General features: G+C 34.2%; 1 protein-coding gene and 1 long non-coding RNA gene across 2 annotated transcripts; one reads left to right on the forward strand and one right to left on the reverse strand.

Moving 5' to 3' along the window:
- Nucleotides 1-233: 233 nt before the first annotated feature.
- Nucleotides 234-17452, reverse strand: Chordc1 (cysteine and histidine rich domain containing 1). Its single transcript, XM_027951375.3, has 11 exons — nt 17262-17452; nt 13760-13809; nt 11778-11834; nt 10955-11112; nt 9187-9290; nt 8614-8672; nt 5674-5744; nt 4665-4770; nt 1553-1672; nt 995-1057; nt 234-746 (listed from the first exon to the last, which is right to left on the reverse strand). The coding sequence occupies exons 1-11, from the start codon at nt 17323-17325 to the stop codon at nt 600-602; spliced, it is 999 nt and encodes a 332-aa protein (XP_027807176.1). The 5' UTR covers nt 17326-17452; the 3' UTR covers nt 234-599.
- A 56-nt stretch (nt 17453-17508) lies between these two features.
- Nucleotides 17509-24096, forward strand: LOC139706902 (uncharacterized). Its single transcript, XR_011708593.1, has 2 exons — nt 17509-17655; nt 22260-24096. It is a non-coding gene; the product is annotated as an uncharacterized lncRNA (long non-coding RNA).
- Nucleotides 24097-25196: the final 1100 nt, after the last annotated feature.

Consider the following 25196-nt stretch of genomic DNA (forward strand, 5'->3'; position numbering starts at 1 on the left):
TTTAAAATTAAATTAACCGTGAATAAATTGTAATTTGTTGGTCAGTGCATATATTTTGCCCCCACTTTACCTAGGATAGTCCTCTTGGAAAAAGTGACTGTCCCACATGGAAAATAAAAGCGAACAAAAATAATGCAGAACTTCATTTCTTCCTTGAAGATTTTCAAGTATTATAGGAACAAAAGGTCCACAAAGAGGGGAAAAAAACAAACAAAACAAAACTGATTAAAAAATTGACATTTTCATCTTGCTTTAATAATTATGGGATAACAGAAGTATAAAAAACAAATGTCCCTTATTATTTCTTTGTTTAACAAAATAATAATACACTAAGAAATACTGCAATTACACTCGAGCTATTTTCCAGCTTCTTCAAGTAAGGGACATAACTATGGTTCTACCAATGAGAAGATACGAATAATCAATCTTATGGAACGCAAAATATGGCAACACAAAAAGATAAATTGACTTTGGCTTTTAAAAACAAATATCTAATATGACCCTGAAATGCCTGATTCAACAACAAAAAGTTACAGCAGCAAGCCACCACTTTACCACACATTCAGAATTCTGAAATAGGCAACAGCCCTCCCCCGACCTCAATCTGTAATATCTTCTTTTTGTTTTTCCTGCTTTTTGGTTGTAGGTAGTTCAAGGCTTGCCCACTGCATAGGCTCAGCTTTTCTCATGGTGATCTCAATCTTTGTTGCAGTCATAGTCACATAGCTTCGTTTTACATCAATCACCTGTAACATATCAAGGAGCATAAGAGTAAATAAACTTGGGTCTCATTTAGTCCAGAGGAAAATATTGGTCTTCCTTATGCTAAAAATCCCAACCTCAAGCCTCTAAGGCCATTTGTATACCAATATTTAGATTTTTTTATAGGACAATAAAGTTACAGATCTGTAATTCACTTATTAAAGTATTTGCCTTTTATTCTACAAATGGTACTTTAAATTACCCGAAATTTTGATGGGTTCATAATACTTACACCCCATAATTTGACATTTTGATGAAATTCCTTCTCTCCTTCAAATACAATGTGTACATTTAACTAAAAAAAAAAAGATAGAAAAGAAAAATTTACTTGAAATTTCATACTGAGGATGAAATACCACATTATCAGGCAAGTTTTATGAGCTACTCTATCTCCAATATGCTTTAGGAAAAAACCCTATAATAAATTTTAGATTTTCATTCATAAAAGTTTCCATGAATATAATTTAAAGTTATTTTTTGATGTGGAAAAGACTTTTTGTTTTTGGTAATGGGAATTGAAACCTCAGGGATTCTTGGGCACTGAACTACATTCCCAGCTTTTATTTTTTATTTTGAGACAGGATCTCAATAAGTTTCTGAGTCTGGACTTGAACTTGGGAGTCTCCTGCCTCCATCTCTTCAGATGCTAGGATTACAGGCATTGCCATCATGCCCAGCTTATATGGGAAAGATTTTAAAATCCATTGAAATAAGAACAATATTTTATAATGCAGTAGTGTCAAAACAATGTGAGCAAGACAAGTTAGATTCAGCTGTTTAGTGTACTTACCAATGTACTATTAGCTTCTACTCGACTAAGTTCTGGAAGTGAATTTTTAGCATATACTGAAATGGTGACTTCACCTCCAGTCTGATGCCAGTCATGTCTACATGGAACAACTTTTTTCCCCTGAAATGTAAGAAGACCTTTACAAGTTTAAAAAGCACCGTATAATTAACTTCTTCAAAAGAAGAATTTGACCCGTGAAAAGTAGAGGAAAACTACTATGCAAATGAAGAACATAATGTTTTTAGGACAATCAACTCCCAAAGTTTCCACCAAGAGGTTTAAACTACAAAATAACACAATACAGAATATTTTAATAGTTAAATCCTATTATCCACTAAGTACCTCTTTTAAAACATTTTTTGAATTATTTTTCCCTTTCCCCTCACTTCCTCTTGTATGTAATTTTGTATAACCCTGAGGGTCTCCTTCCATTTCCATGCAATTTCCCTTCTCTCTCCCTTTCCCTCCCACCTCTCATCCCTGTTTAATGTTAATCTTCTTCTCATGCTCTTCCTCCCTACTCTGTTCTTAGTTACTCTCCTTATATCAAAGAAGACATTTGGCATTTGTTTTTTAGGGATTGGCTAGCTTCACTTATCATAATCTGCTCTAATGCCATCCATTTCCCTGCAAATTCCATGATTTTGTCATTTTTTAATGCAGAGTAATACTCCATTGTGTATAAATGCCACATTTTTTTTATCCATTCGTCTACAGTAGAGGGGGTAGAGAGAGAAGAGGGGAGGGGAGGGGAGGGGGGTTAGTAGAGGATAGGAAAGGCAGCAGAATACAACAGACACTAGTATGGCAATATGTAAATCAATGGATGTGTAACTGATGTGATTCTGCAATCTGTATACGGGGTAAAAATGGGAGTTCATAACCCACTTGAATCAAAATGTGAAATATGATATATCAAAAACTATGTAATGTTTTGAACAACCAACAATAAAAATTAAAAAAAAAAGTATATATATAAATTTTGGTATATGATATTACCTTTATATTCATATTTATATTCATATATATTGATATATATGTTCCAAAGGCAACCCATCTCCTAAACCAAAGCTGTAACTCAGAACTAAACCTAACCCTATCAATAATCATGAGCCTTTTAAACAAAAATTATATTATTGAATATCCATATATATTTTCACATATATATTCTGTATATGTTCATATACATATACACACACACACATACACACACACACCCTAATGGCAACCCAAATCATACCCATAAATTTTCATATATATTCAGTTACATAATCATATCCTATATCTTACCAAAAGTGTAAATATCCATATCCATTTAAATATTTTCATGTGTATTTATATATATATATTCACATTTGTATTCATATATATGAATAAAAGTGTTCTAACCCAGAAAAAAAAAAAAAAACATTCTTTGAAGACTGAAAATTAGAAAGAATGTTCGCTTCAGTGGAATAAACAAGACAACAACTTAACTTCAAATATGGAAACCTTCAATATGTTTTTTACAAGTAATAATAATTTGGGAGAAAAAATGACCACTTAAACCTGACATTTACACATAATCCTCTTGTCCTTATGTATTAACATACAGGGGGAAAAGAAGGGAAAAAAAGCAGAAGTAATACTCAATTACTCTCAAGTAACCCTCAATTATTAGTGGTTTATTGCCATACCAATTCATTTTCTTAAAGAAGCAAATGGTGATTTGTCTTATAAACGAGAACAACTTAAATCAAATTACATAAGTAAACTCCATGACACTACCATTATAAAAGGCATCATTTACATTTTGGTACAACTGCACTAAGTTTAAATAACAAATTTATCACTCATAACTTTTCCTTAGCTACTATCTCATATATCTAATACTTAAATTGAACTTTGGGAAAAATACAAAGGCAGACATAACTTTCTACTAACGGAAGATTCATGGTGAATGAATTATTTAACTTTGGAGGGTACACTTATAATAGTTAACCATGTGTTAATACAAAGTCAACAGTTCAAATATGAATAAATTTCTAACTTTTGAAAATTTACAATAACTTTCTAAATTAAAATGCACAAATTTTGCTAGCATGGTGGCACACATTTGTAAAACCAGCACGTTGGGAGGCTGAGGCAGAAGGATTCCAAGTTCAAAGCCAGCTATTTAGGGAGGCACTAAGCAAGTTAGTGCGATCCTGTTTCAATACAAAAAATAAAGGTTTCTATATTTGAAGTTAAGTTGTTATCTTGGGGATGTGACTCAGTGGTTAAGCATCCCTGGGTTCAATCCCCAGTATGAAAAAGGTTTTTTAAAAAGGTACAAGTTTGGGGCTGGGGTTATATCTCAGAGGTAGAACGCTTGCCTCGCATGGGTTCGATCCTCAGTACCACATAAAAATAAATAAAATAAATAAAGATATTATTGTGTCCATCTGAACTGAAAAGGGTCATTATTTGGAGTTTATTAGTGTCAGTACAGCATAAAAGATTAATTTATTTAGCACATTATTAAATAAATAGCTAACACCTAACTTATTTCATGATAAACTGCTTTCCTTCTTAAAATCTTATGGTTTTTTAGGGATTTTTGTGCATGGCCCCAAGTTTTCTAAAGATGCTGTCCAGGAAATTAGGAACTTATGCTTTATTTTCTCTCTTAATATTTCCCCCAGAGTAAGCAAAGGAATTCAGAATTCTACTGAAACAAGTCTGCAATTTACTCCTTGGCCACTAGATGAGGCATTTGTGCATCTGTAAATGGTTAAAGTTTTAAGTGGCCAAAAACAACAACATAATGTGGCAACAGGATTTGAAATTAATTTTCATAATAAGCTTCACTTTAACAGGCTCTAGTATTTCACAAAAACCCATATACCTACACCAACATATGCAACAGCTATTTTGCTCAACAGGCAGTGCTGAGAGTTTGATTCAGACCAGTTTTTTCTGTGTTGTAGGGGATGGGCACGATGAAGGTGATGACGACAACAAAGGATACATTAATAAAATATTTGTGAGGGTGAGAATTCCTCTATAAATATAAAACGAAAGATTTTCAAATCTCTCAAAAATGACTCAGACAAACACAATTCAGTGTCATTATTTTTAAAAGGTTACTTACAGCATCCTTTTTAGTCCACACGTGTTTCCCTGTTGTACAGCCTTCTTGGGCTAAGAATGTATTAAAGTCAGAGGTTTTCCTTCTACAACAGCTCCAATATTTCATCCTTCAAATAATTATAAAAAATTTTCAGAAGTAAAACCTCACAATCAATTAAATACAGAAATATTATAGTGCAAGTATAATTTAAAAATCAGGCAACTTCAGTATTTACCAGTGCTTAAGTTACAGAACAGTAAAAATGGACACACATGAGAAAATACTTAATAATTTAAAAATAAGAATGCCACTTATTATGTAAATTTGAAGCTCCTGAGCATAGACTAAAAACTATCACAAAATTCCAATCAATTTTCCACTGGTAGCCTGCACTCCAGTGTCCTCATGAAGCTAACAAAAAGTGATACAACAAGATTTATAATCATTACATTTCAATAACCTGGTAAAGACTATGACATTAACAACTAATGTTTACACAACCTGTGATGGTCAATCCCAAAGTAGAAGAAAATTATCATTCTTTAAGAAAAATCTAACACAGGAAGCTAAAATTGCAACACAGTTTCAGGTTTGAGCCTTGAAACATAAGGAAACAGAGGAAGATTTTTAAAGCAGTCCTATTTCTTTAAACTACAGACAAACTCTCAATTGAAGACTGGAAAAATAGGAGTTTTCCTGGGTAGTAATGCTTTAATTGCCCCTGAGCCAAAATTCTAAATGTCCTGCCAAATGTCAGACAGTCTTTCAAACAAAAAAGAATTTAGCCCAACTAGGAAGAGCATCACATTGAAATGGAAAATACAGTGTTTAAATCACAATGGCCACTTAATAACTGTAATCTTGTTTTTCTTCTGTTAAGACAAATCCCATATTTTTAAGTTACTATAAAAATTAAACAGCAATTTAAGTAGAATACTTAATAACACTGCATGGTAAGTACCTAAATATATGAAGGTTTAAGTTTCTAATCTCTACCATAAGGTATTTTAATTAGTCATGCATAAGTTACCCCTCATGGAAAATAGGTACTCCAGAATGATATACACAAACTTCTTCTAGACTCTGTAGACCCTGATATGTCTAAAAGAGAAAAGAAAAAAACAAATTTAGCTGCCTTATCTCTCAGTTGTATCTTACACATATTTGTTAGTACTCCATTGCAGGTCATTCCAATAAGGAATAAAAAATTATTCCATTTTACATATGGTTAAATTTTAGGCTCCTGTGAAAAGGCAAATAAAAAAGTAGGCAATAGATAACATATTAAATGTTTTCATAGCCTGAAATTCAACCATATTCATGTGTTTAAATTTACAGAAACATTCAAAACAGATTAGGATCTTCATCAGAAAGAGGTACAGCATGATTAGGTATATAACAAACTCTGTTAGCATTATCAATTTATTAATTTATTATCAATTTATTAATCTAATACATAATTCTGGAAATTCTATAGTGCTGGTTATTTCTCTTCCCTCAAATGGTAAAATGAGCTGCAGATGTACTTATATTTATATCTATAGATCTCTTCATGGTTTGTTTGTATGATCTAGGCCCCATAAGCTGCTATATGTGAAAGCTCTACAGATGAATTCACAAGTTAGGTTAATAAAACATGGAAGCAGCCAGCAGCCTATTTTCTCTCTACTATTGTATTTATATTAACTATCTACATGAACAGAACATAAAATTTGATGTTTACATTTTGTAAATCTGAAGTATTAAGCGTGTTTATTTCCTAAGTTATCATGTGAGCACATAAATCCCAGTATGTTAGATTTTAAACTTATCACTATAACTCCCCATCTTATATGATGGCATCATAACTAGTCTCTCAAAATCAATATCTGTAAGTGCTCTTTAGTTTCTCCACTCCATTCACCTATATGTAGTCTATCATGAAATCCTATTACTCTGAAAAAATCTATTGGTTTAATTTCCTAGCCCTACTCACGACCTAGCAGATTTTAGGTAATTACACTATACGAAGTTTTCTACTACCTCATTTCTCACCCTTTGATTTCTGCTATCTCAGTAAAATATCTAATTAGTATCACTTTCTTAATTTATAAAGTGTGAGTGATTTACCTCACACCTTATACAATAATTAGCTCCAGGTGCTTTCCACATTTAAATGTGCCCCTGTATGAGAAAATATTCATGTCAACTCAAAAAAGAACAAAATGAAAACAAATCAAATGAAACAAAATAAAAAATAACAAAGCCATGACTATATGCAACAAACATGAACCTAACAAACAAAAGACGACAAAAAAGAAAGTACATGCTCTATGATTCTATTTATATTAAATTTAAAAATTGGCACAACTAATTTTGATAGAAAAATGCAGTAACCTTTGCAGAAGGGAAAAATGAATGGTAAGAGTGCTCTACCATGATGATGTGTTTCCTCTGAAAATCCCTTAGCTATAAACTTGTATTTGTACATGATTTAACAAATTTCTATGTTATATACATACCTCAATGAAAAAGATTTAAAATTTCTATAATGGCCTCCATAATCTAAAGTAAGGTCTTACTTCCCAGCACTATTAAGATTTGGCCATTACTATTACTAACCTCTTTTAATCTCAATTCCACACTAGCAAATTGAATAACATTCCTATTACTTAACGTTCTCTTTATACTATTGCTATCACGGCTACTAAAATACACTTTGCCCCCATATTTTCATAACTCTCATTCATTGTTTTCAAAACTCACCTAACACTTTCTCTTTGATCTTCTTTCTTCCATTACTCTACTATTTGTACTGCCTTCACTCCAAGAATTAATCATTTCCTTTTATCTACTACTTCTACCTCATATACATGTGAATAATTTTATTTCCACCCCTTAATCAGCAACCTGATTTTAAACTTAACAGAAGAGAAAAATAAAGACCTGGCCTCTCATCATCTTCACTTTTTCATTTAATGGCAACAGCAATCACCCAGATGCTCAAGTCCCAACTTCCTTTTACATGCAATCCATTAGCAAGTGCTATCAATATTTCCAATTATACTATACATTCTACATGTATTTGCCATGTCAGGCACTGTTCAAAGCATCAAGAGATAACAAAGAACAAACCAAAACATTATAAACCTTAGATGAGTGGTGGGAACAAGTTAGATAGTAGTGAAATGACATAAAGTTTTAAAGGCCATGGAGAGAAAAAGAGAGGGAGAAAATGTTTACAAAGTAAGCAGGATAAGGTCTCATTGAGATGTTTGATCATATTGCATACATAACAACTTCTCAATAAACTCTAATCTCTTTAACCATAATAGCATCCAAGCTGGTTTCTCTTCCAATTCACTGCGGTTCTTCAGCATGTATTGGCTACTCACTAGTCACAGACATCCTTTTGTAACTCCTAAGATAGGTAATTTTCCATCACACTTCACTTGACTGAACTTGTTATTCCTTGAATAGCCAAGCTCTAACACCTCTACTCATGCTGCTTGCTCTATCTATAGCACTCTTCCCCCAGGTATACAACTCATTCACTATATTATAAAGAATTCTGATTCTGTCACCATGTAAAAAAGAACATAACTGACAATTTTATTAAATGATAACTCCCAACTCCAAACACTCTAGTTCCTTCTTTTTACTTGTTTCATATCTACCTGAATTCATATTTAACATTTTTTTTGTATTTGCGCCCATACTAGAATACCAGCTCCATAAAAAAGAGATTTTGGGGGTAATAACCAGTATTTCCCACCCCTACAACGTACTGCACATAGAAAGTGCTTATAAATGGTGATTAGACAGACTCACATGATTCTAGTCTGTATTCCATGTTTACAGCCCTACTCCTCAGCATACTACCAAATGTATAACAGGCACACAACTAATTTCTAAATTGAGAATGAACTGCACCCTCTTTCTTCAAAATTAAAATTCTACTTCATAATATAATAAGATTTATAATACATACCTTTGAACACCCTCCATTTTTACATGAGGTCCCAATCTTAATTTCATCACTGTCATCTTCTAAAATGGAAATAAATTAATAAATAAATAAATAACAGAAGTTCACTGCAGTGCCATTCTTAAGATGCAACTTTTCTACAAAAAGTCATATAATATTCATCTACTGTAATTAGGTTTTCTTCTGTAGTGTCAAAAGGATATACGTTGTATTTTTATTCTACAACGTACTACTTATCTAATAACCACGTCAAAGAGAATTTATGAAAGGATAATTTTGTCCTACAGTATTAGGTATATGTCACAAAACATTAAATATATTTTACATCATACACAAAGAAACATTTTTGATTACCAAAGAAATTAAACTATTAAAAAATAATAAACCATAGAGAAGGAAAAACTTTAAGTAGATTCTCAATTTTAATAGAATAAACTACACATTTATTCTGAGCTATTATTTTGCATTTGGGAAAAATATTTTTATTATAATGTGTTAATTGGTCATATTTAGTAAACTTTTGGTTGAAAGTTTATTGGCTAGAAAAAATTATAATACAATAAAACAAAATCTTACCTTTCTTATCTTCTTCATTCCCAGATGATAGTTTAAGTTTATCAAGTGCTTGTTTTAGGGAGGCAGATATTTTTAATTCCAAATTTGTCATGGGTTCATCTGGGCTGGAGAATTTTGAAACCCTGTTACTATTATTAATGTACCAAATATGTCCTTGTAATCAAACTAAAAAAACCTTAAAACCTTCTTTTTGAGATGTTAAATGCTTTATAAATCCAGTTATTCTTAATAAGAAGTATCTTACAAATAGTTGCTATATTTTACAATCTACATTTTAGCAGAAAAGGTCTTTCTTATGTTAAAACATTAAGTCTCAAGTAATTACATTATTGTAGGCACATTCAATTATTAATCATCAGGACCAGTGGAAAGAGAGTAAAGACTAGGAATCTATGTTTGACAAGATGAGTAACTTCGAGGAAGGGGCGGTGGAATACTTCTACATTTCATGCCCAAGTAAAATGCTATGCACATAACATATAGGCAGTGAATCCATACTCATTTCTACCAATAGGGAGGTTTACTGTATATGGATACTAGTAGATGGAACTATAAATTCAGATACAATTGTATGGGAAGAGGTTAAAAACAAAATCCTCGTAACATTTCATAATGGTTAAGTTTTACATTTCCAGTTTAAGTCCATTCAAAAATATCAAGAATATTAATAAAGCAATAAAAGTAAAAATTCTATTCATGCTGTACCCACAATGAAAAAAACTGACATTAACAAGTGCATAAAAATCTTTATCCTCATAATTTCTGTAGTATCATCAAATTAATTAGGATAAAATGCTTCCTTATCTTTTTCCAGTAATTTTTCAAATTGGCTAACAAGGAATTTGATAAGTATCCCAGGATTATGGATAAATGGAGTTGGAGTAAAATAATTTACTGAGTAGTTTAACAATGGTCTGCACTCAAGAATACTAATGAGCAAACACACTGAAAGTCTCTTGGGGATCTTATCTTGATCCCATATTATTCAATACTTTATAAATATGTTCAATTAAGATCAATAGAGAAAAAGTCGGGAACACTGTAAGTTCTCAGTATGAATACATATTTCAATAGGTGTTGTCAATTATTTCTCAGAGCTGTTTAAAAAAAAAATTTACCATCTATTTAGAGTTCTGTAGTTTGGTTCTAAAACATTCAGTACTTAACGTGCATTATGAAGACCTAGCCTAACAAAAGTAAACCCAATATGCCGTCTGTTTGATTAGAAAATGATTATGAAGAACTGAATTTTAGTTAAAAATGAGCAAAAGCTACATTAAGACACTTTAAAGAAATATGCCTTCAGAATCAAATGCATTAAAAAATTCCTCAGTATTAGTAACAACAGTTTTTAGGCATCTAAAAGTAAAGATTAATGTTTGGATTAATGTTTAAGATTAAGATCAATAGAGAAAAAGTTAGGAACACCATCAGTTCTCAGTATGAATACATATTTCAATTTAAACTGAATTCATGCAAGAACAACCACTTCACAGAACTTCACCATGTCACAATGAAGACACATGCCAAGTGAAAAAAAAAAAAGTGTGAATCCCTTACCCTGGTAATAGATAAATCTGTAGTTTTGATGGTATGACAAACAAATCTGCAATGAAGTTTCACTGTGTACATGCCTCAAGTTGAGTGGGAATAAAATTAAAGGCTCATTTAAGAGAAAAATGCTATCATGCAAAATGATAAATAGAAATATCATGAACAAATGCTATTATTCAAGTGTGACAAAAATAAGCAACTGTAAAAAGTATACCTTGGCCTTTTTATCGCTTCTACTGGCTTAGGGGCTTGAATTATGTGCTCCTGAAATTTGGGTTTCAATTCAGATAGTTCTTTCTTTTCAGTAGTCTTGACTTCAGGCTTGACCGGCTCAGGTGGCTTCTCACTATTATGTCTACCTTTTGTACAGCCCTGTTAGTGAAAGGCATTCATTAAGAGTTATCTTGTCATATGCCACAATAGAAACACTTTTATTATGTTGATTTATTTTAATGAACTAAATGTGCTATATTTGCTAAATTTGAAAATGAGTTTGTACCTCTAAATAAAATATTTTAAGAAAGACTTTACAAATTATTTATATGCAAAGTTTTTGTACTCAAGATCTCAATTTGTGTACAGTTCTACTTAAAAGCTGTGACCTTAAGCAAGATAATCTTTCAAAATCTCATTCCTTACCTGTAAAATACAGGCCATAATACTGAACTTTTTTTTATTAGTAGAATATAAAATAATGTTATATCTCAATGGTATCTTTATATATCATAACAGTTTATTTCTCCTAACTGAAAATACTTTAAATGGTTGCCCACCACTTTCTTCTTTGATGTTCTTTTAATACTGCTAACGTCAAAAACATAAAATAACCAATGAATAATTAATATCTTAAAATCTTATCTCTTAAGCAGATAAATTATTATAAAGGCTGTGGAAGGAAGGTGAACTCCATTTTAAAAGTAAAGTGCTATCTGATAGTTGATGAGGATGAGTCAATAGAAAAAATCAGACTACCCAAATCTGGAGCTTCCATAAAATGTACATTAAGGGAGATAATCTAGGGAAAAAACAGCACTTACCACAATGCTTAAGAAATCAGAAAAATCAGTAGTTCTTCTCTTACAGCAAGACCAACCCTATAAACCATAAGAAAAAACTTAAAAACTATTTCTATGGAAACCACAACCCACTGAAACACTCTTCTTATACTTATCTCCTTGAATCCTGAAGTAACTTCCATATTTCACAGTTTTAAAGTGTTTATGGCTGTGAAGTTATCATCTCTACTAACGTATTACAGAGAGTAGGGAAAAGAAAGGCAGAAATCTCAAGACATGAGAGGCCCCAAATTTGGATTAGGGACTAACTTTGTATATACTCAACTACATAAAGAATTTGGTATTGAGTTTTTACACAACATGTACTTTCAGATTTCTTTTTTTTGAAGAAAATTTTAAGTACCTATAACCCAATTTTCCTTTTAAGTTTTATTTTCTCTGAATAGAGATGTAGGAAACCAATTCCCACCACCTTAGACTGTTTAATAGCATTGATAGTGTTATCTCAAAACAGTTATCCTGTTGGAAAGATTCCCTGTCTTACCATATATACACAATTAAATCAAATACTGGGATACACATATGACACAAGATAGCTATTTCAAATTCTACTCTGGGTCTTTTGCTAGTCCTCAGTAAAATAAGAAAAGGATCAATATAAAGCATAAGGTTGTTAACTGTCTTTTCTTGAGAAGAACTTTCTTAGAGTATTGTATTCTTCTAGCATTAAAATGTCCTATCTTTTGCTAATACAAGTTTAATTTCCTACTTGATTAAATAGAAAACTAGTGACTTTATACTGATGCACAAATTTCACCCAAACAGTCTGGGTTGTGAAATCCAATAATCTTGGAAAGTCTAAGTCTACAAAAAGTGTTAATATCACAGAGATAATAATAAACAGTACAACCACAAAACTGAGAAAAAGAAAAACTACTTCGCTTTAGAAACTTGCTGAACAGATACATGAATGGAGATATGCTACAAAAATCATTAGCCCAGAGGTGACACTGGAAAGCAAATAAAGAGAATGAGAAAAAATAGGAAGCTAAAGATTGCAAAGTCAAGTATTTCTATTGTTAGCAGAGAGGAGGAAATAGTATAGGGGGAAAAGAAATAAAAGAAAAATAATCAATAAATGGCAATCCAGAAAAGAGAAAAATCTCCATTTCCTCCCCCCACCAGCAAAATAAATATCCCCCCAGTTTTCATCCCCATCAACTTTTGTAAAAAGAGTTAAATCTCAAAGTGCCCTAATGAAGTTCTGTTCTCCTCACTCAGAACTAAGCTAACATAAAATTGTTATTTACTATACAACTTTGAATTTGATTGTGCGTCAGTTAAATGCCAAAAGAGTCCAACTGCTTTCTGGAAGATCAACAGAACATTCAAAAGAAATCAACAACATTTAAACATATAAGGCTATTTATGTTCCTCAGCATAAAAGCAGTAGTACCTAAAACCAGGACAGCCACCAGGAAGCATTTTCTTTTAGATACACAAAGGAAACTCCTCAAATGTATCCGTTTTTCATTTTTTTAAAAGTCATCATAAAAAATATGGTCAGAAAACACTCTATTATTTCTGGTAATTCTCTAGAACATTAAGGAAATACAGGTGAAAAACTGGTAATCTCTCTCTTCAGTAAACATATTGTAAACTTAGCATGTTTGTAACAATCATTCCTAAAGTTCAGAGTTTTTATTGGCCAACAGTGATAAACTGAAAGACCGAGATTCATCATAACTGCTTCGATTTCCCTTCAAAATTAGAAAGTAAAGAAATCATTAGGAAAATGATTTGGACTGTAAATAAAATATTTTATAACTGGTAAACATCATCATCCACTGTCTTCTTTGCTTTTAGTGGAATACACAAAGCACCCCACAATGGTCATTTAAAAAGCAGACATGCCAGTAAAAAAAGATGAGAAAATATTTACTATTACATTTCTAAATGTATTATACAAATAGGAAGAAACTGAAAAAATATATAGTTCCTACCTTTAATGCATCATGAAAGACTGGAACACCTGGGTGGTATGTGCAAGCATCTGGTCAAAAAATGAAAAGAAAAAAAAAAAGCATTCTTTACAATGTAGGAAAAATGTATACAACACAATTTCCTTCAGTTTGCTAAGATTTAATTCCTTTTCCAAATGTACATAACACTGAAGATCCTTGAAAATTCACTAATGCTTGGTTGATGCATAGCACAAAGTGCCTTATATTAATAGTAACTGTTAAGATTTTAATTCAAGAACATGATGCCCATAGATAAAAATTCTGAGGGGGGAAAAAAGCAAATACAGAACAGTTTAAGGATTAATAACATTATATATTCTATATTCCTCTAATCTTTGTGGTAAAATTTGTTTATTATCAAACTTCAATGCCTAAGATTATGAACATACTTCTGTTTTTACAAAAATATTATTAAACTTAAGTGTAACTACACGCACTGATCCATAAAGGTTGCTCAAGAGATTTCCCCAAAACATATTTTGGAAGAACAGGATCCACATTTTAAACAACTTGTAATATCTAACTACTAATTTAACTGTCCTAAACAGGTTATCAATTCCTAGGTACAAACCTCATTAAAAAGAAGTGTAAATCCTACACTCATTGGGGTTGTCATGATCATTCAGTGCTTCTGTTTCCCAACCCCATTATGCCACCAATCTTTACTTAACTCTCTTAAAAAAATTTATTACAATTAGCAATGTAGAATATTTTGTAAAAAAATAGATAATTGATAATAAAATAGATAATATAGACACACTTATTCTCAGGCTAGATAGTAAAATGAACGTAGAAAAACTGTCAACTTGCACCTCTGTAATTTTCTCATGAGGCTACCTCACTCAAGCTCTTTAGTCTGTTTATCTTTCCATCCTCTACCTGATTCCTGTGTTACCTTAAAATTATTAATTCCTTGTACCCAGAGCAATTTCCTTATCCTGAATTAATAGCCAATATTACTTAATTAGTATCCATGTGTTATATAAATACTATACTAATGTGGTCAGAAAGTGTTAGGTATTTTCCTAGTACAGCAAATAAGCCCATGTATTAGGAAGAGATTATGAAAAAGAAAGTTGGCAGTTGAAATGTGTATGCAGGACAGGAAATTGAAAGGGGAGTAGAAGTAGAGAAGAAATATGGTATTCTCTAATATTAAATTTAATGTACAGACATAAAGTCTACAATGTATAATATAAATAGTCTGAGGCAATAGTCGTCTTAACAGTGGTCAGTTCTGGCAGAATGGCAGCAGGAATGACTCAGATCTTAATCCTATAACTAGTATGGACAAAATTAGAAAATCACTGTTTACAAAAGCTGTTTACAAGCAGATGGACATTTTCTTCTTTAGCTTTTATCAGGCTTGACAGTTTTGTTCAAATCAAATTTTATAGATTAAGAACCTACAACACCACAGTGGCTAACTATCAAGAGCTTTTCACATTGGGTCTGACCCTGGCTAAAATTCTCATTGTATTGCTCTTCAGTTTCTTCATATGTGTGGATTAAATAAAATACTATCTGAAAGTTTTGCTTTTCCCTAAAGTATTTTAATATATGCAAGTCACCAACCATGTCTTTTTACTTAATCACCTGTTAAATTTGTATTACAAACTAAAATGTCTATCATCTTAGAATAGTGTCTGATTTTTGTTCATAGGGAAAAAATCTTCAGAGAAATCGATAAGCATGATAATTATGCTACACCACCAAGAAACAAAGTACTGAGTGTAGATTAAGATTTTTTAAAGAATGATGGAACCAGCCATCTAGCTCCATGCAAGAGAGAACTTGGAACTTGCTTGTACCTTCAGTTTTACCCACTTAATATGCCATTTTAGTTATGGTACAAGGTCAATCCTCTCATATTCTATAAAAAGTCTCTCCTAATCAAGTCTACAGTGTGTTTTTAGTTATCTTCTAATCCTTACTATCATCTCCTTGATCTTCCATTCACTCAACCAATTTACTTAGCCTATTTATCCAAAGTCTCTAAAAATAATTCCCACTTTTCTTAAGTGAATAAACTTTCACCAATCTTATTGGAATTTCCTATTGCATCTGGTACTGTTGACCACCAATCCATGGGGCTGTTTACACTGTTGGCTTTCCTGGCCCCTCTTCTTTTTCAGGAACAGCACCATTTCCACATGGACACACTGACTTCCAACAAAAAGTTTTAACTCCTCTGTGCTGAAGACCCAAACATAACTTCCTAAAAACACCATTCATTTTTTACACAGGCGATCAACATTACCAACATTAGACACTAAAAATTCCTCTTCTCAAGTTTGTTACCCACTGAAACATCTTAACATTCCCTTTGGGTAATATCACGTTTATATTATAAAAATGTCAAGGACAGTAACTTGAGTATACATAAACTGGGTTTATCTTTTCCTTAAAAGCTTGCACCAATGATCTTATTTTAAATGATGTCACCAATTCACCTGCCTGCCAAGATAAATATTTCAAATATCTTAATCTCTTTCACAAAGCTGAACCACGTTACTGTCATGTTGAATTCCTTTGATCTATTAAATGGTTCTATTACTACATACTTAACAGAGTTGCTGTGGTAAAGTGACAGACTAATGTCTGGGATAAAAAAAAAACAACACACACACACAATAAATGCTAGCAGAATTTAAGAAAGTACTATCATTTCCTATAATATTCAAGGAATCAGCTTATTTCCTTCTTCTATTTAAGAATCAAAATTAAGATTCGGTGGTTATTTCCCAGCGTTAACCTAGTGTAGTTGCTTTCACTTCACATCGGGAACTCTACACCTAAGCGCTGTTGGGATACTTCGCTAGGGCACTTTGAAAATGGCATATTAAAACGAAGAGGTCATTGCAAAGAATATACAATTCTTTTGCAAAGGATAATGAAATGTGCCACCACGGCGGATGTGTCAAAAAACTCAGAGAAGAAAAATCAAGCAATTTCTCTAACCAAAGAAAACTTTTTGGTAGAGCAGACTTTCAAGACAAACTTCTCTACTAAAAATGAGGCAAAACTTAAACGCTAGGCTAACCGGCTGCCCATCGCTCTTCCTTTTGCTCTCTCTTTATACCCGCACTCTCCCCAAGAAATCACGGTCAACAATACTTGGGGAACCGCAAAGCAAGCTAGCAGGCTCCTTAACTTTTAACTTCCCAAGGAGACTGCGGGAACGCAGGTTAAGAGTGTTCGTTCAAAACTGGAGGCGAAATACGAGAGTGAGGGTCGACCGGGAGACACGTGGATCCAGTCAGAGCTACGGGGCAGGGTTTTCGCTGGTGCAAGAAGGCTGCCGGGTGCTGGCGCTCGCTAGGCGCCGAACTGGGGGAAGGCGGCCGGGGTCTCCAGCAGCTGCGGAGGCCCAGGAGGGGCGCCGGCCCGCGCGGCGCCACCGCGGCTCGCGGAGGACCCAGAGGCCTCCCGCGAGATCGCTGGGTGGCCACAGGGGGAGCTGGCAGCGCGGTTCTCTTACCATCCGAATTGTTCTCGGGGTCGAAGCGCTGGCCGCAGCCCCGATTATAGCATAGCAGGGCCATCTTCTTCTCCCACCGTTACAGGCAAGGACCAAACACCGGGAACCGCAGGACAGTGCGACAGACTCTGCTGTAGCAAGCGCTGACCTGAATCCTAGGGCGGCTGCCGGCTTCCGGAAACCGCCGGTTCCGCTTCAGGAACCTTCGCGAATTTTCCGGTCGCGCAGGCGCAGTAGAGAAGAGAAGAGGAGTAGGAGGAGGAGATGGAGGAGGAGGAGGCGGGATCTCTTGTTGCTGGCCGGGCGGGTAGGTCAGGCTCCGGCGAGTGACAGCGGAGGTCGGAGGTGTATGCTGGGCAAGTGTAGACTGAAGCGCAAAGAGGAGAAATTGAAGGTATCTGGGGGTTGAGGGGCTGCCCGCGATGGAGTCGCGCCTTTTTGGCCATGGTCCTTGTTGGCCGTGGTCTCTGTTGCAGCGAGCTGATCATCTCGCCCCCTCCGCCTCCCTCCACGACCCTGCGCCCTTTTTTGGTGTTATGCTTCAGTATTGGTATCTATTTACCCCTTGGCTGCTTCAAAGTGCGTACACAATACTACAGTATTTACACACACCGACCCTGCGCAGATCGCGTAGTGAGTAAATGAGAGGAAGAGTGGAGGAATCCTTCCTTGTAAGTGCGTGTCAGTGTCCATCCATGTCCACTCTGCTGCTGTGGGCAGCACTGAGGAAGTGCAGGCGTCTAGGCCAATTCTAATAACAGTTGCGGTCAAATCACTTTGGAAGTAGAAAGCACTTAAGATTAATAAAGAAAATTATGGATTAAATGCAATGCCAGAAGTGGTCACTATTTCTCCAAGACCCTAGAATACTGGTTGCTATTTCAAATTAGCATTTTGTTATCCCTTTGCAAGTACTCAGTTCTCTAATTCTGGAACTTTTGGAAAAAATTCAAGTGCTTTTTAAATATAGAGGACAGTAATAGCGTGCTTACAAACAACACTAGTTCTAATTTGTATTTATCAGATGGGGCTTTTGGGAAGAAAATGCTTTTGATGACAGATAACACTGGATAATTTAAAATGATGGTAGTTAGAAAGTAAAAGTAGAAAGTTGTATAATGCCTCCGTGGATCCCAAGATTGTTCATGAGAGAGATGTTCAATCCTCCTACCCCAGTTAAAAAAGGCTATTTATTTTCACGTATTCTCTTCCTTTCCTTATACTTAACAATATTAACTTTTTATGTAATAATCATGGCATAAACACACGAAATTTATCCTTCACCTAGCCTTGCATAAGTGTTTGTCTATTTTATTTCATAATTTCTGTTACAAAGATGAGCTGTTTTATTGAATAGCATCCAAAGTTTGGGAAATATATGTTGGAATTAGCATTGTTTACATGCACCTATGAATGCCTTATTATACTTTTTATAATGCACTGTAGTTTAACTTTTTCTTCTTTAATCTCACCAACTTTCTCAATTGTACCTAAGATTCAATGATCAATTTTTTATAAATATGTGTATATGTATGTATATGTGTGTGTGTGTGTGTGTGTGTGTGTATACACACACACACACACACACACATATATTTCCCCTCTTGGAAAAATGTTTGAGCAGTGGCAATACTGGGGTAAAGGGCATAAGCCCTTTTAAGTAATTTTAATATTTTAAAGATAATATATATATTCAGTTGTTTTCCAAAGACAGTGCCATTTTTAAAAATTTTACCAGCCATGGATATAATAGACCATAGAAATTAATCATACATAATTAGAAATGAAAAGATCAAGCACTCTTAAAAAAATTTTCATCTTGACCAAAGTCACTGTCTGAGTATCTTAGTAGCATGACAATGTTACTAGGATTATTAGTATATTCACTCTTAAATAGTTTTAATTTTTAGTGCCAGTGTTTTTTCTACTCATAGCATTACAATTATAAAATGATTGCTTATAATAGATTTTTTTTTCTTTAGGCACCAGAGATTGAAGTCAGGGGCACTCGACCACTGAGCCATATCCCCAGCCCTATTTTGTATTTTATTTAGAGACAAGGTCTCATTGAGTTGCTTAGCCTCTCTTTTACTGAACTTTGAACTGGTGATTCTCCTGCCTCAGCCTCCTGAGATATTGGGATTACAGGCCTGTGCCACCATGCCTGGCTTATAATAGATTCTTTGAAAATGCAGAAGCCTATTAAGAACAAAATAACAAAGTCGACAATAGTTGCATCACTCAGCAATGAATATTGAATTACTAAAATAATTCTTTTAAAGATTTCTGTTCAATGTCCCCCCCCTCCAAGGCATTTATAAATACAGATGTTTAAAACAAAGAATAAAAGAAGGAATGGAGTTATAATATGTGGAAACCTTATGCTCTTACTCTGGGTATTTTAATAAATGGTAAAATTTAATTTTTCTTGTGATTAAAAAATGTACAGAAACAGTGCAGTCCATTCTATTTCAGATTTCAACTCCTTTCCTAGTCTAGTGCTAACCACAAAGTAAGAAACTCTTAGTTACATGTAGAGTTTATATACAGACCTTAACTTTAACTATCTTATTATTCATAAAAGACTTAAATAAGTTAATATAAAACTACCATCAGTTCTTTTTGGTGGAAAAGAACTATTATTATAATACTCTTGATTACTTTTCTACATTTTGAAATATTTCTCAAATAATTTTTGGTAAGGGAAAAAGTTGTATATATCTGTAAAAATCATTCAACCTCATTATTTAAATTTTGTGGCAGTATTTTATAAGCAAAGTTTTCATCAATATGGAAATAATCATTTTGAATTAAGATTTATACTACTCTTCTTCCCTAGGTTTATATACAAAATTCATGTATGAGTATGTTCATGTGTGTCTGTATGTTTATGTATATGATTTTGTTTGTTGTTTTTATTAACCAGACTAAAATCAGTTTGAAAGATGGACTGCTTGTTCACGTTCATGTAGTTATCCCTAGAACAGTACTGTTCAATAGAAATATAGTATGAGCCAGAAACGTGAGGACATTTTACATTTTCTCTTTTTCTTATAATCTTCCTTTTCAAAATACAAAAAATAAGGGTTTATTTACTTATTTTTGATCCATCTTTTTTTTATATACATACATGACAATAGTGGAATGCATTACACTCATTATTACCCATTTACAGCACAGTTTTTCATAACTCTATATAAAGTATGTTCACACCAAATTATGCCATTATACATGAACTCTCTTTTTTGCATTACAATTCTTAATACACATATATACCACAATTTTTCATATCTCTGTATATAAGGTATGTTGATACCAAATTCAAATCTTCATACATGTATTTTGTATAATGATGACTATCACATTAATGTAATTTTACATTTAATAATAGCCACACTAAAGAAAGTAAAATAACAGATGAAATTAACTTCAATTATGTTTATCCCAGTGTATCTAAAATATTATCATTTTAACATATACTCAATATAAAGTTTATTATTGAGAATATATATTTTTTTTTTTTTTTGCAGTGTCCAAAGTGTCTGTTTTTTTGAATTTAGAACATTTCTCAGCTTGACCCAGCCTGGGAATTGAACCCAGGGGTACTTTAACACAAAGCCACAGCCCTTTTTTATTTTTATTTTGAGACAAGAGTCTTGCTAAGTTGCTGAGGTCATCACTAAATTGTTGAGACTGGACTTGAACTTGGTATTTCTTCTGCCTCAACCTCCCAAGTCTTTGGGATTACAGGCATGTGCCACCTTATCCAGTTCTATCATTCTTTTTTTTTTCCTTCCTTTTTCTTTCTTTCCCAATACTAAAGATTAAACCCAGGAATGCTCTGCTACTTAGCTACACCCGAGCCTTTTTTTAATTTCTTATGTCAAGACAGAGTCTCAACAAGTTGCTGAGTCTAGCCTCAAACTTGTCATCCTTCTGTCTCAACCTCTGTAGTCACTGGGATTATAGGCATGTGCCCCTCCCATTGGCCTAGCCATATTTCAGTTTCTCAATAATTACAAGTTGCTAATGGATACTGAATTAGACAGAAATATCCTTCCATTCATTATCTATTCAGAAAGTATTTTATAGTAATTGAGTGAATAAATTTCAATAAGCTTTTAGAACATTATGTGATACTATTGGAGAAAGATTGATTAACCTGGGAAGATAGGTACAAAAGCAATTATGAATATAGTGTGTGTGTGTGTGTGTGTGTGTGAGAGAGAGAGAGAGAGAGAGAGAGAGAGAGAGAAATTGAGATTTGAAATCAAGCAGGAGATCAAGATTTCTGAGAGGGCCAAAATATTGCTCAGTATACATGCTGGTAGATGTTTGTAATACCAGGAGGATTTTGAGTTTGAGGCCAGCTTGGGTAACTTAGACCCTGTCTTAAAAATAAAAATAAATAAAAAATGGGGTGAGGGAGGAAGAGCCACAACCAAGGGAAATGGACTGTGTTTAGAAACTGGAAAAGAAAGGAAGCAGATGATCCACTAGAGCCTCCAGACAGGAATGCACCACTGCCAAAACCTTGATTTGAACCCAGTGAGATCTGTGTTGGATTTCTGACCTTGAAAACAATCTTTTGGATCATCTCCTGCACTCTGTCATGATGTACTTCTCCCTACCTGTTGATTCTACTGTGTGTCAGACCCAACAAAAAGACATTACCTTTCTCAGCATCTTTTCCCACATTTGGCCCAAGGTAACTACTAAGACTGACAGAGTTATTATGGGATTGTCTGGCTAGAAGCTGGGATTTCTAAAACAACTATGGTAGAAGGAACAGCGACCCAAGATCCCTTTGCTTGGCTCTTCTTCTTGCCTTTCATTTACTTCTGTCACCTACTGCCAATCCCACACCCAAAATAGTGGCAGAGACATCAGCATCTGTATGATTCAAAACCGCTTTGGGATCTCCCCTAGTCCTACAGAGTTGGGAAGCAGAAACTGTTTGCTTATTTGTTTGATGTTGCTTTTTCTTGAAACCTTCAGAAAACAGAACACCACCATCAGCAGCATCTCTCCCACCGTGTTCAAAACTGAAAGATGAAGGGGACAGACAGAATCACAGAAAGTAGAAAAGACAAATGAAGATCTGATCAACTGAACAACCTCCCCCCTGGGCCATCCACATTGGCCAGGCGCTGAAACAGAGGAAATTCCACTAGGAACGAGTCTGGGAGATTTAGGGTTAACTGAATTGTGCAGCAAACCATTATTTAAAAAAAGAAAATATGAAATTTCCACACATATACCCACACCTACACACACACCCCTCCTACTTAATGGTCCTTCTCTTATGGCTTCATCTAGGAAGAAGTATAAAAGTATCACAATTTAGGCTGGGGATGTGGCTCAAGTGCGCCTGGTATGTGCGGGGCGCTGAGTTAGATCCTCAGCACCACATAAAAATAAAATAAAGATGTTGTGTCCACCGAAAACTAAAAAAAAAATATATATATATATATTAAAAAATTCTCTCTATTTAAAAAAAGAAGCATCACCATTAACTCATCTTTCCCCCTTTCCTCCTTTTATGAGGATATTAACTTAGTCTGAATACTGGCCTAATGTTAGCTAAAAACAGTTTAGAGGGTTAAATTTTTCATTGTTGAGTGTTATATTTAGTGAATACACATTAAAAATCACAGAAAGAAAGGCCGGGAAATAGTCCAGCAGGAAAGACCAACCACACAGTACCTTCATTTAGGATTACACAAGTTAGGCTGCTTTTTAATTTTGTCATTGAGGATAATTATTTATCATTGAAAATAACTTTTGCTATGAAGAAAATATGATGCATTAATCATTGAAAAGAGTGACTATAAAGACAAAGATTTATAATATTTTGGTTTTTATTCTATTCATAGATATGTTTTTTAAAGTATGTGTATATCTTTGATATAACTAATGTGAAGAACAAAAGACTTTTCTATGACATTTTATTTGATCTACCTAATACTCAGAAAAATGTGTAATTTTATTATAATTATATTTTGAGGATTTTGTGCATTTTGACTTTGTATTATTCATCCTGAAAAGGTACATGTCTTTTTATAAAATCTACCTAATTTATTTTATGCTTTTAGTATAAGAAATGCTTCTCTGTATCATTTAGCATTTTTGCCTTAAAATCTGCCTTGATGTTAATGCTTTAGCTTTTGCTGTTTTTCTTTGTTTTTGCCTAATAAACCTCAGGTCATTCATTCATTCCTATTTAACCTCAGTCATCTTGTTTTGGTTGTTTCTTTAATAAACAGCAGATAGATTGCTTCTTGTTATTGTTTTATTGACTCCAATCCAAGAATCTTTTTTTTTTAAATTTTGTAAAGAAGTTTAATCTTTTCCTTTCTGATTACTAATTGAGAAAGTTCAGTACCCACAGTGGCCCAGAACATATTAATGACTTTATAAGTTATTTAACATCTATAGTCCTTAGTTTTCTTATCTATTAAAAATAGTGATTGTTAATAATATTGTGAAGATTAATTAATGGGATATCCTGGACATTAGTGACTCCATTTTGGTTCTGGAACAACATCTTTGCCTGGGATGGGGTCCTGAGCTGCCAAGAAAAAGAAACTTGGGATGCCCTGTTTCCATGTCCCGCCCTCACCCAAGGTTACTAAATACAGGAATTAACTTTACCAGACCACCTATACCCAAGGTCAATTCTAGCTTATTACACTCAAGGCCATTTCCAGCTTGCTCTTTTTCCTTGGTAAAAAAAAGATATAAAAACCCGATTCAAATAACTCTGGCTGTTGTACCACTCTATGGACAACCTGGCATGTTTTACCTGTCAATAAACTTTTTTTCTAAACATGAACTCTGTCTCCAGAGATTCTTTGAGCATTCTGTCCTAACATTATGTGACTTAGATGGGGGACATTTCACCATCGACCCTGCTCTCCCTCTAGGGATCTGACATGCTTTGGTGAACCCTCAATCAAAATGGAACATTCAAATCTCTCAAGGAATCTTCCTTTTTAATTGGAGCACCTCAGCCATTCATTGAATATGGGCCAACTGATCCCCAGATGGACTATCCCCTGGTGAGTCTCCCCCTGGGTATGGAGTCTAATTTTTTTGTTTGTTTGTTTGTTTTGTTTTTTCTCTCTCTCCTCTCTCTTGGCACCAAGTATAGACCTCCATGTCGGCTATCCCTCTGGAACCCTCTTCCACTGGGGTTAGTCTGGAACTCCCAGCAATGGAGTGATGACCCTCCCTGGGCTTCTTCCTCTAATTTCTACTGGGAGCCTGAGACTCAAAGACACTTGCCTCTTTGCCTTCTCTAGTAAACTCACCACGGGAATAAGTCCATTCAATACCTGTCCCACTTCTCTTTGGGATGTTTATTAACTCAGCTTAGGCCTCTCCATTTGGCCCTGGACAAGAAGGTACAAAACTCATTTTTCTCTCCAATCAAGCAAGGCGTCAACATGATTTAGACAATGGCGCTAATTGGCTGACTAACCATTCTTGGGGACTTACATAACTTCTGTGAGCGCTCCAGAAAATGGAGGGAACTTATCTATATTCAGTCCTTTTCGTTCTTTTGCTCCAAATCCTCTCTCTGCTCTTCCTGTTCACCTGCTCAACTCTTCCTGGCCACTAAACCCTCTATGGACCAGTCTTAACTCCATGATCCCAAGGCTTCCCACATTTTGATCCAGCAAATGAGTCTCCTCCCTACTTGTCATCCCAGCTCATGCCCCACATCTACCCCCAGCACCTCCGGCACCCCATAGCTCTCCCAATCTGGACCTTCCTAGTTCTCCACATACCTGCTCTCATGGACAGTCTCCCAATCTTCTCAGCCTGCTCCTGTTCCCCCTTGCTCTCCCAATGATATCACTCTTCTTTACTCCCTCTGGATCTTCTGATTTCACTATACTTAACATTGACCACCTGTACCATACTCTCAAC

This window comes from Marmota flaviventris, chromosome 9 (assembly GCF_047511675.1).
Source record: "Marmota flaviventris isolate mMarFla1 chromosome 9, mMarFla1.hap1, whole genome shotgun sequence".
NCBI lineage: Eukaryota > Metazoa > Chordata > Mammalia > Rodentia > Sciuridae > Marmota > Marmota flaviventris.